The 12431-nt window shown below is 40.6% G+C and overlaps 1 protein-coding gene across 4 annotated transcripts in view; it reads right to left on the bottom strand.

Moving 5' to 3' along the window:
* Positions 1 to 3834: 3834 nt before the first annotated feature.
* Positions 3835 to 12431, bottom strand: part of GNAS (GNAS complex locus) — a 185438-nt gene continuing 176841 nt past the window's right edge. For 2 of the 4 annotated variants that reach the window (XM_035123345.2, XM_035123348.2), the window contains exons 6-12: positions 12148 to 12202; positions 11598 to 11671; positions 11099 to 11157; positions 10686 to 10806; positions 10075 to 10205; positions 8939 to 9009; positions 3835 to 7249 (exon numbers count right to left, since the gene is read on the bottom strand). In XM_035123345.2, the coding sequence (XP_034979236.1) occupies positions 7103 to 7249; positions 8939 to 9009; positions 10075 to 10205; positions 10686 to 10806; positions 11099 to 11157; positions 11598 to 11671; positions 12148 to 12202 (658 nt within the window). In that variant the 3' untranslated portion in view covers positions 3835 to 7102. The remainder of the gene's footprint in view (positions 7250 to 8938; positions 9010 to 10074; positions 10206 to 10685; positions 10807 to 11098; positions 11158 to 11597; positions 11672 to 12147; positions 12203 to 12431) is intronic. The other 2 variants (XM_035123346.2, XM_035123349.2) reach the window with 1 other exon arrangement.

Below are 12431 nucleotides of genomic sequence, written 5' to 3'. Positions count from 1 at the left end.
CAGCTGCTTGACTATTATACCGGGACTTGCTATGTGGGACATAGAATTCCACCATTCTTAACTCATTTCCAATTTATTTCTGAGCTCCCTTGCACCAGGTTATCTCAAGAACCTCCTCCAACTACCCATTCATTCAGGTAAGTGACTGAGACCTTACTTGGTGTTCCCCTGCAATTGAAAAAGATATATGCAGGCACATAAAACAAGACATTCACTTGTACCCCACGCTCTTTCCCCCCATACCTCAACTCTTTTGCCTTTCATCAACTCATGAAAACATTTTTTATTTCTAGAGGGCCTTTGGGGGTGGATCAAATATGAAAGGGATATATCCCAACTTATTATTGTTGTTCTATAATTTAACTTCTGCCATATTTAATTCTGGGTGTTTTTTACCGTTCTTTCGACATATTTTACTGTTTGGGGATTTTATACATTTTATTAGCCACCTTGGATACTTGTTAAACAGAAAGGAGGAATGCAAATATTGAATTGTTACTAGCAGTTCTCTTTCAGTGTGTGGCTCTGCTTGACAAATGCATTCAATAGCATTTTTTTTGCTGGATTATTTCCAAGGCTTGGCACCCAGAAACAACTCTGATGCATGCAGCATTGAAGTAGTATTCTTGGTAAAGGTAAAGGGACCCGACCATTAGGTCCAGTCGTGACCGACTCTGGGGTTGTGGCACTCATCTCGCGTTATTGGCCGAGGGAGCCGGCATACAGCTTCCAGGTCATGTGGCCAGCATGACAAAGCTGCTTCTGGCGAACCAGAGCAGTGCATGGAAACGCCGTTTACCTTCCCGCCGGAGCGGTACCTATTTATCTACTTGCACTATGATGTGCTTTCGAACTGCTAGGTGGGCAGGAGCTGGGACCGAGCAACAGGAGCTCACCCCGTTGCAGGGATTTGAACCGCCGACCTTCTGATTGACAAACCCTAGGCTCTGTGGTTTAACCCACAGCGCCACTTGGTAGCCCGGTACTAATTTTTCCTTCCAAAACAAAGGTTTAAGAGGACCATGCATGCAACATGAGGTAATGCAGACATGCCCGGTCCAATGCCTCATCCAAGAGGTTTACTCAAATGGGACTTCTTCCCCAATAATTGTGCACAGGATGGTTACAATTCTGATTTCAGATGCCAGTAGGGTCAGAATTAAGCTGTTTTGTTGGTGTGCAGAGCAGTGACTGTGTTAAGCAGATGGTGGATATGGCAGCAGAAACTGCTACTGTAGTTTCAATTACACATAATTTGTTACAGACGTTCAGAGTATTAACTCTGAAGAGGGAAGCACCAGAATACAATCCCCTCTAGGTCCTCAAGTTAGTTTTTGAAACTACCTTGTGTGGAGATCCGCATGGAATCACTCCTGTCAATGCCTGCAGCATTAATTTGGCAGGAGCACTAAGCAACCTGACTTGGCCAATGGACGAACCTGTTAAAAAGAGTAGCTTCTCCATGGAACATCACCAACAGATGTTTGCAAACATTACCTTGTGGTGACAAACACCCCCCCAAAAAAACCCCATTCTTCACCCCATCTGGAGAATCCTTTCGTACGTGGGTTAGGGAAGCATCAATACTGACATACTTCCAAGATCATAATTATTTCCCAAGGCATTTAACTGAGTGATCTGTATTCGTTGTATCTTTTATCTTCTCTATTGTTTTCTTACTGTCTGCTGCCACTGTTGTTTTTATCTGTGGTTTCAAATTGAGGCCTTTTGTAAGCCATATTCTTTTATCTGTTTCTACAGTGCGTTGCCCAAACCACATGGAAAATGGATGATTAAGATTAAAACTGTTAGGATACTTGTCTGTATTATGTGGCAAGGTCAGAGTGCTTGAGAAGACTCTGCACTTATGTTGCAATCATAGCATTCAATGCATGCTTGGGGGTGGCAAGGAAAACACAACCATGGAAGTCTGTTTTTGTCATTACACCCAGTAGTACAGAACCAATCGCCAACAGTGAAGGCCCTGCTTAGGATTCCTCCTTCAATTGCTGTGCTTATATGGGAGGTAGAACAGGATCCCACCTTATGGAACAATGTTTTAACTGTGGAACCAGGTTCTCTCAAAAATCTGATGCACATATCCCCCCTTTGTTGACTTCTAAAAAATGTATTACTGAATGTATTAACAGACTGCTTTTTAGACAGTATTACTTTAACTGCATTTCCGGCTTTTAAAAATGTGCTTTAACCTTTAATGTAAATTTGATCAAATGGAGTATTTTACTTCATATAAATGCTTGATAGAATTATGTTCCCTTTTAAAAAATATCGATGAATGATTTTCCTGATTTGAAAGGCCTGATGAAATACAGTCATACCTCGGAAGTCGAACGGAATTCATTCCGTAAGCTCCGGAAGCCAACTGCAAGCCACAGAACCCACATCGGATGTTCGGCTTCCAAAGAACTTTTGCAAACCGGAACACTCACCTCTGGGTTTGTGGCATTTGGGAGCCAAAACGTTTGGGTTGCAAGGCATTCGACTTCTGAGGTACGACTGTACTGGTATTTTACCTTTGCAACAAAAGCTGCTGCTTTTGTATGACATTTGGGGGGGCATTGCATGAAAAGAGGAACTATGTGGGGTACAGATAATGATTAAGTGGGCGCTTTTTTTTTACCACCCTCATGGAGAAGCCATGCATCATGATCAATAACTTACCTTTATGGTGCAGAAGCCATGGGCCCATGGATCTGGTTCAGAGTTGCTCCAACAACCAATAAAAACCATTAACTATCAGTACACCTATGCCATTTTGCCTTTCATTTTTATAGCTTTACTGGAGCCATATAGGATCAGACCACGCAAAAGTAGTCTCCACCCTGCCAAGGAGATACATGGATTGGGTCCAATGGCTTTGCCATGAGGAATAAACCAAGAAAAACACAAAATATCACACTATCAATGATATGTTCCTGGGGGAAAAAACATGATCCAGAGTGTGGTGCAAGTATGGTAAAATATTTTGGGAAGTAACTCAATCAGGTCTCAGTGCTCTTTCATTCCTAGCATATTCCCATTAGTATAATAAAGTGGCGAAACAGCACCATTGATTCCTGGAAACACTTAGCGCCCTAAAACTCGTTTTGCTAAATAAAAATGGTTAGAATGTTATTTCTACAGCACAGAGTCTTGTTTTGAAAACCATACTCTCTCTACAATTTATTATTCATTTGTACAAAATACCTAAAGTATTCAGACTAAATGCAGGAGACCAGCATGCCATGGGTTATTTTTTTAAATCCAAATGTTTTGGAGTTAACACACTTGCAAAAGAAAACCCTCCTCAAACATTATCTTCAATTGGTAATTTAAAAAACCCTGAGCTTACCCAATGGAAGAGTTGCATAACTTCAACAAACCAAAATATTTCTCCACAGTAGAAATCCTTTAAAAGGGCCAACCAAGCATGGTTAATAGCAAAAATCTAGTGTGGGAGAATTTATAGACTTTCATTTTGGCTTCACAGTGGAATTTGTGACACATCTTGGTCAATAGACATGTGTCCCTAAGACACTGAGTTGGCTTTATTGAGAGAAGTGGTAGTAATTGTATTTCTGAGAGTCGCAATGAATACTTGGGGAAGAAAATACATATTGGTTGTAAGAAGCCAGAAATTCCTGAAGCAGGTGACAGATGCAAATCCAGAATTCTCAATCCCGATTATTATTTGAACAGGAGGCTCCAACAAATAAATAGAAAAATAAAGTCCAAGGGAAAGATGAGCATTAGATTGGAATGGTTCAAACAACTGCAAAATTAAGTCAGCTAAATTAGAGACAGAAGAAAACACAGAATTAAACAGCAAGCATCAAAGCTTTATGGGTTTTTTGTATTAAAAATAAAAACAAAACAAAGAGAAGAAGCTGTTAAAATAAGACTTGCATTTACCAGACCACCAAACTGCGAAAACATAAGAGACAGACTAACAGAGGCAATACTGAGATGACACACACACACACACACACACACACACACACACACACACCACTCTCCATTCATGTGCAGCCGAAACTGGTTCCAAAACACTCCCTTCACCCACCCAACTTAAAAAAAGGATCTCAAACATTTCCATTCATATAAAGCTTTATAGGTGGTGTATTTTAAATGGCGTGTGCCCGTGTACGGCATGCACACGCACCCTTTGTTACATATACTTGCTTAATCTCTTCACCAATGGAAGGGGGTCTTTGCAACTGTTTAATAAAAGGCGATGCTTTTGTTTTTCTCAGTTCTTTCTTTGCAAAGGGTTTCTATCCTTATTGATTTGTTTATTGTATTATCTCTCCCACCCCCACCCCCACCCCCAGATTTAAGAGGTAATAAATATAGGTTTGGCACTAAACTTAGATTATTTTTTAAAAAACTTTTATAGCAAAAATTAAGGCTCACATTTTAAAGTGTGTGTGTGTGTGTGTGTGTGTGTTCTGCTCTATGAAATTCCATCAGGCACTAGCTAAGTCTTATACTGGCAAAGGTGTGTTTCTGGAACAGGCTTTGCAACGGATCGCAAGGCAGCTCATCCTAGAACCTTAAAACGGACCGCCTGCTAAATTTGAATTGGCTACACTGCAGGCCCAGGCTGCTATCCAAAGGAGCTATTATGGGAGCCTGAGGGAATTGCAGACACAGCTAGGGCTTCCAACTGCAGTCCACACATCTGACGAGGCAAGCTACCGGTAGTTTTTTTTAAAAAAATCAGGCGGGGCTTGGCTCTCATCGGCCTTGGACACTGCAGCAATGGGAACCGGAAAGAAAGTCTCAATGGCATGTGCTTGTCCCCCCCATCCCTCACTTTCACAGCATTGAAGTGTGTGTGTGTGTTTTGCAGTGAACAATGCAATTGTTTCTGTTCTACCTGGGTGAATGGTTCAGACCTGTTCTGCGTATATTAAAGGAGACAGGGAATTTCCCATACCCCCACTACGAGAATTAATTACACCTGTCCTTGTCACGATCCTGAACACCTGTGGTTCTTAATGTTAATGTTTCTGGCACTTGCAGGAATTATTGGCCACAGCACAGCTTCTAAAGTGGGACTTCTTCCCAAGAGAGAAACTAATGTCATGTCTGATGGTTGTAAAATAAGCCAACGTGTAAAAAAAGGCAATTAAAAAAATAATCGATGTATTGGAATCTAGTTTCCCCCCCCTCGCCCCATTTTTCAGGGTGGGGCAAAGGGGGTGGCTTGAGTTAATGTAGTTGATCTAGATGTGTTATTACAGCGGTAATTTTAGACTTTGTACAAATTTGTACATGTAGGTTCAGACACATGAAAAAGTAATACGCACACAAAGACATAAAACACCTAAAACACCTAAGTATAAAATATAAAGCGGTGTAGTTACTAAAATTACATGCTTTCTTATTGCTACAGTGATTTTTGCTCTTTGTTAAAAAAACTGTACCACATGTTGTTCTAAGCATATGATTTGCATAAATTATTCAAGTTTAAGAAAAAAAATCCACACTCTTCAACTTTAAGCTACTTATATAGTTAATATAAAACAAAAATTTAAAGTCTCTCTTTATTAAAAGAGAAATAAAATGTCGTTTGAAACGGAAATCAAGTGGCCGAATCCAGGGGCAAGGTAATTACGTTGCAATTATGGGAGTCTTATGCCCACGCAGAAATAGTGGCGGTGGAAAAGCAGGTGACCTGGCACAGAGACGGCCACCAGGCCTGTGCAATTTCTGTGTGTTTGCTTTTTTTGTTCTGTTTTTGTCCTTTTGCACAAAAAAAGACTATGAATGACAAAGACTAACATTTATAATTTGTAGCAAAATTTGGTTTATGTAGAAACAAGCCATGTTTTGCATTTGGATAGAGATTTAAATGAGTTAAAGCTAAAAATTAAAAAGCATGATGCTGCAATATCTGGTCACTTGTTGTAGACCTCACTTTTAAAGTGGTTACGTTTGCACGATTTGTACTTTTTTTTTATATACTAAACAGTATTTTTTCTCCTCCTCCTTTTATAAACCAGAAAAAACCCTAAACTACAGATAAATTTTCCCTACCTTGAGCAACTGCTGCAGATAGGGTTGACAAAGCTGTACAGCGCAATCAAACATACTTACATCTTAGCTCATTGCACGGGTACAGCCATAATCAAGGCACAAAGATCTTCTACAAGTTATTTTTTTTTCAATAAAGTTGTACAAAATAATACATTTTACAGTCTGTACAAGAATAATAATCCAGCAGTAAAATAAAAATTGGGAAGAGAGGTTATGGGAAGGCAATAGAAGGAGAAGGGGAGAGAGAAAGAAGGGGAGATTGTGAGGACGACAGTCCAGATAATGATTTATATATATATGTATATATATATATGTATATAGCAAACAGGATCATCAGTGGACAAACTGAAAAAACAGTGTGTGGTTAACTCTTTCTGCAATCACAGGCCATAATGCAGTTCATTTAGCAATGTCCCTGGTCACCATAGGACCGCCATGGTTCAACAACACCTTTCTGAAGGTAGCAGTTGGTTTTCTACTGTCTAGATCTGCTGTAGAATTGTCAGTATTTCCGCTCACAAGTCACATTCAGAGGCAGAGAACCAAACTCAAGCGCCTATCCTTTCAACTTGGTCTGTGACTTGGCACCTTCTTGAGTCTGATGCAGTGAATGGATAACAAAGTTGAAATCATGGGATATAGGATTATGCCCACAACAGTGCGAATTACCTAAAGTTCTCTCTCCCATATTCTCTTTTTGTTTTTTTAATATTTAACTTTAATCCCAAATCCTCTCAGGTGTTCCACTTTCAGGGTGTTATTTATTATTATTATTATTATTATTTATTATTATTATTTTGTTAATGACAGTGTTAAGAGAAAAAACGCCCCCCCGCCCGCAGAAATGGCCTTTTACATTTCATGGGCCGTCTCAAACTGTTCCAAGGGGGTGAAACAAGCAAGCTTAGAAGTGCTGCTATTTGTCCAGCAAGGAGAAAAGGTTGAGGGATGCAAATCAGAGGGAGATTGCAACAGTTTTTCTTCCACCCTATCTGGGCAAGGTTTTTTTTTCTTTTTAATAAGGAATAAGGAGTCCAAAACAGAGAAAAAGTGCTCTCCATCACAATAACTCATATTGACGAAGGTGCATCCGTTGGATAATGTCCCGACAGTCATTGAAAACCCTCCGGATGTTTTCTGTATCCACTGCACAGGTGAAGTGAGGGTAGCAGTAGTGTCTTCCATCTCCACTTGCTGTGCTGATTCTCTGCAAGAGTGACAAACACACAGTATGTATGTCAAAAGCATGAGAGGTCGTGGAGCAGGGTTAATGAGAACTGTTCCTGATAGTGCCTTATCTCCGCCCCCCCCCCAACACCCCCGGCTCCAAGAATTCAATTTCCATAGCAAAATGTCGAAGAGAACAGAACTATGTTGGAATAAGTGGCAGGAAAACTTACAAAGATGCTAATTATTTGCAATTACCAAAAAGTCAGGCTGATAATTCACTACTGTACAAAATGTGCAATTTTCTTTCAAAACCTGCTAGTATCCAGGTAGGGAAAGGACACTTTTTTCTAAACTGACATTCTTCTGTGTCACTTAATGATCACTGACACAAAATCATTATTTAGCAAAACCAATACACCGATCCCATTGCCCTCGGGAGTGTGTCCTGGTGGTCAAAAGAAGCACTGGACCTGCTCCTTCCAGGCTAAAAGAGAGAGCTCTGACCTCAAGTAGAGGTGATGTTGGATTGCCCGCTCCCTGCCATAATGTACACAGCCCCTGGTCCTTACAGAGGCATGCTGGAGGTGGACCAAGGAAAGACACTAGTCCAAAGGATTCATGACCTTCCCCGCCCCCTGACAATGCACCAGACCCAAGGAGAAAATCACGTTAACTGGCCTACTTCTCTCCCGCTCAGAAAAAGCAAGAGCACTGCTTTTACCATCTCTTCTGCCCTGCCAGCAAGAACCCAGAGAAGCACAGGGTAAGGTAGAAGAAATTCCTGTAGTTGCACCCTTCCACCACCTCTCTTCAAACCTTAAGACTGCACTGTAGATGTACAGTTCCAGAATGGGATTATGCTACTGATGAGCTGCACAGCTAAATCCATCCATTTCGGTCTTGCTGCAACTCGGTTGTTGGCCACTGCATCACATTTTGTTCCCCTGCATGCGTTTTGTGCACCTCGCTCCCCCTCCCAAGTAAAATACACATTTTGATACGTTCACCAGTGAAATACATATTTGCGTGCATCTTTATGTATTAAACAAACAAACAAACAAGCACACACTGAAAATGCATGGCAGAATCTGCAAGTGTGCCCGGGGTAGTTCCGCTGTGAAAAGCAAACGAAACAAATTCTGCCCCATACATAAGATTACGTGAGGGAAAGATGATAGCAGGGTAAGCCCAAGACTTTTGCCACTGAAAGCACACAATGAGAGGGGGAATGCACCCATATCTCTTGCAACATCACAGAAGGTGATGGGATGCAACCTCTAGACTTCCTTCTCCTCCACTGCTGCTTGTAAATAATAATAATGCCACTAATCCAAGCAGCTGATCATGCAAATGAAAAAAAAAAGACATGCAGCTCTAAATGCAGGTGACTCCTCAGTTGCACGCGTTTGATTTGCACAGTGAAAACGGCAAAACAGCCTGAAAAGAGAACTAAAACTGCAAAAATGGAGTGAAAAGTGAAGGCAAAAATGGCTAGCAACCCCAGAGATTTTGCTGGTTTTTAAAAGGGGTTCCTAGAGGTTTAGAGTGTGTTCACAGGCTTTTCAGATGGTGTTCCCCACGATACACAATTTCACGTACATGCATGGTACCTGGGAACGTAACCCCCACGTAAATGGGGAGTCGCCTGTACCAGAATAGATTGCATTTAAAAGCAAAGGAGGGTGCAGTCGGGGGAAGATAGGAATACTGAGGAAAGCATACTTACAAGAAATTCATCTCTAATAAAATACTTGGCCCTTGTAACTCTAGGATCCTCACCAGGTTCCGGTATTGCTGCTCAATTTAAAAAAAACAACAAAATTATCTTAAAATAGGAATTCATATAAATATCTTGGCTTGGATCCAAAGAAGTGAAAGGAAGCAATAGCTTAGCGCTAGTGGAATGCTTCTCCAGAGTGTGCAACCACAATATTGCAGGGTTTGCATTATAGCACAAGAAACACCGTGAATAAGGAAGTTATAGGATGTAGCATGTAGACTCTAGTGGGCCATAAAAGGGAATTGAAAGTACATTGCGCAAATCTTGGTCAGGAGTCTGCAAAAATGGAAGGACTTATTGGGATTTGGGATCACTTTTGCCAAGCCACAGTCCTTCACAAGGTTGTAAACAGCCCTTTCACAAGTAGAAGAGGCTTTCAGATAATGAAAGGACATCTTTGGATCCAAGCTCTTATAATTTATGCACTGTCATCTAAAACTGTCTCCTCCTCCTCAGTGGCTTCCAAATGCTTTTGGACTACAACTCCCAACCATGTTTGCTGAGGCTGATGGGAGTTGCAGACCAATACATTTGGAGGGCACCAGGTTGAGAAAGGCTGATCTAAAATCTATTGGGCTGAATGCAACTAAGTTACTGCGCAGAACAGAATGGGGTAGGAGGTTGGGGGTGGGGGTGGGGAGAGGAACTTCTGTTGAGCGAGTAGAAGTCATTTCACTTGCAAAATGACTTGGCTAGATGCAACCCACTATCTGAAAACTCTTCAATATAAGGTATCATTGGCATTATTTTAACCAGATAAAGCATTCACCTTGTTTGAACTGCAACCGGCCTGATTGGAGGCGAAAGGCAGTTGTATCAAAGAAATAAGATAACATTTAATAATCGTGTACAGTTGTGCATCAAACAGGAGACATATCTTGCATAATCTGACATTTTACAAAAAATTAATAGATTAAAAATACCAAGCATGTGTTGTCTACCACATAAGACTTACAGAACAAAATTCATCACTAATGCAGAACTTCCTTCCTTCTCCTGACCCTCATTCCCCAGTCTAAGATAACTGAATGCTAGAGAGTCTATTTTGCTATTAGGGCTGTGCAGAATGTCGAGTTTCTTACCATCATCTGGTGTAGTGTAGCGAGCGAATTCTGGAAAGTAGTCTTCAATCTTAGATTTCCCTGCCAAAACCTTCTCTGCTAGCAAATCCTGCTTGTTCAGGAAAAGAATTACTGAAATGGTCCGTAGCCACCTACAGAAAATGAAAACCAATGTACTGTTAAAAGCTGTGGCCAAACGAAATAAAGTAGTATAAACCATGGCAACAGTACCCGCGCATTATCTGGAAACTATACAGGCAGTGAACATTTTAGGCGCATCCAACTGACATGGGATCACTATCGCCGGGGTCCTTTTGTACCCAGAAGAAAGAGAAATGGGTGAAATAATGGGGGCGTGGCACTTTTATATGCATGCCACTGATGCATCCGGGGGCCAGGAATAGAACCCCTGTACGAAATGCTCCCCACCTGCATTCCCAAAAGTTTTCCTACTTGCCTCAAATACTTCTCACTAGTATGATCTATTTCACTAAATAAACACATAAACTCCTCTATTTTATATTGACACCATTTTAGCACCCTACACAATATTTTTGCTGTCACAACTCAATTATAATACTGTATAGCGTTGCTAATTAAGGGTACGACTGATCAGATCTGAAGAGACGGACCTGTTGTTCCAGATACTCTTGAAAAGGTTTAATGCTTCTTGAAGCCGGTTGGTCTGATTGTCCTCCCGTATAACCATATTGTAGCTACTGCTGGCCACCACAAATATGATAGCAGTCACATCTAAAAGAAACAAAAACAAAACAATCCGTAACACCTTAAAACCTTTGCAAAGCCTTCTCTGTGCTCTAATCTCTTTCTGGTGGAAAGGAATGGTAGAGCATGGGGGAGAATGGAGAAGCAGACAACATGTAAGATCTTCTAGGCACATGTGGGAGGTCAGAATGTAAATGCAAAGGGGTTGCACGAGGGCACAAAAGATCGGAAGGACAAAATGTTAACGGAGCTGGAGAAGATAACATTGCCAAGACAAAATATTCACTACGTAGCTTGTATGATGCATTTTCAATCTTACCATTAAAACACTGGATCCATTTTCGGCGTTCATCTCTTTGCCCACCAACATCAAACATGCTAGAAAGGAAAATAAAAGTGTGAGTGATCCATTAGAGCTTCTCTTATTTAAACTGAGTGTCTGAGCCAGCGAAGCAGTGCTATTCGACACATTCGGTGAAGGGACTTTAGATCCTTCCCTCTCAACTAGGGTCCACCAAAATTATGTGGAGCTCTGCAGGCTCTGACAACTTATACAAAGGCCTTAGTAGAATGTTAATCAAAAGGTACTCTTCCAATTATCACTTTTACAAGTTGAAACTTGATTAAACAATTGGTGCATGTTGTTGTTGTAGTAAAAATACATGAATCTTTTTGCAATCCAATCTAGAGGATTCTATCCAAAACACTTGTCCCACTGTACTTACACAAGATTTTCTCAACTTATCACATGATAAATATGGTTGAATAGCTTAGCTTAATCAAGTCTGAATTTGAGTGCCATGTTTAGCGATACTTACTGGAAGTTTACTTTGTCCACCTGAAACTTGGTTTCAAATATTCCTGATGTCAGAACTCTGCATCTAAGAAGGTCCTTAAAGAAAATGGGGGAGAAAGGCCAGTTACTAATAAGGAGTCCCCTGCCCTCTCCCCACAATGTGGTGGGCTTGAAAAGAAAACGAGCCTTAATGACAGATAGGACAGTATTCTGTTGGGGGGAGAAAAGAATGAGCAGCACTATCAAAGGGTTGGTTGGCATTTAGGCTGTGTATGTATGAGACCCCCCCCCCCCGGTTCTTCCCAAATTAGTCTATTTTATTTCTGCAGTTTTCAATTCTATATTGTCCTTATGATCTGCATTATGTTTTCTTTTCTATTTCTATATGCCTTTAAAAAAGTGGCTCTATTATTTAGCTGTACTGGTATTTTGCATTTTTATAGTCTACTGTCAGGCAGAGCTGGGTTTTATTTGATGTTGTAAGGTGCTTTGTAGAGGACGTTCCTGAAAGGCAGAGCATAAATGTTTAAACAAATGTGCCAACTTGTTTTCTCACAAGCTGTTTTACTCACCTGGTCAGACGGTGTGTATTCATTTTGCTTGACTATGTCAATCTTGTCTAGAAAACTAGAGAAGAGAAATGATCTGCATTAGTAAAACTGCATAATAGCCATTGCTAACATTCTTTTATAATCTACTATTGTTTCCAGGTGTTTCTTGAGGTTCCATTAAATATTTTTATTCTTGATTTTCTTTCATATTTTGATTTTCTTTATACGTTGGGGAAAGCACACGGTATTTTAAAAGTAGGCTGTTAAAGTAACAGGAATATGTATTTATCGGTGTCATCCAGCAG

Source organism: Zootoca vivipara, chromosome 7 (genome assembly GCF_963506605.1).
Source record: "Zootoca vivipara chromosome 7, rZooViv1.1, whole genome shotgun sequence".
Lineage (NCBI taxonomy): Eukaryota > Metazoa > Chordata > Lepidosauria > Squamata > Lacertidae > Zootoca > Zootoca vivipara.
This window is presented reverse-complemented; position numbering and strand designations above follow the sequence as displayed.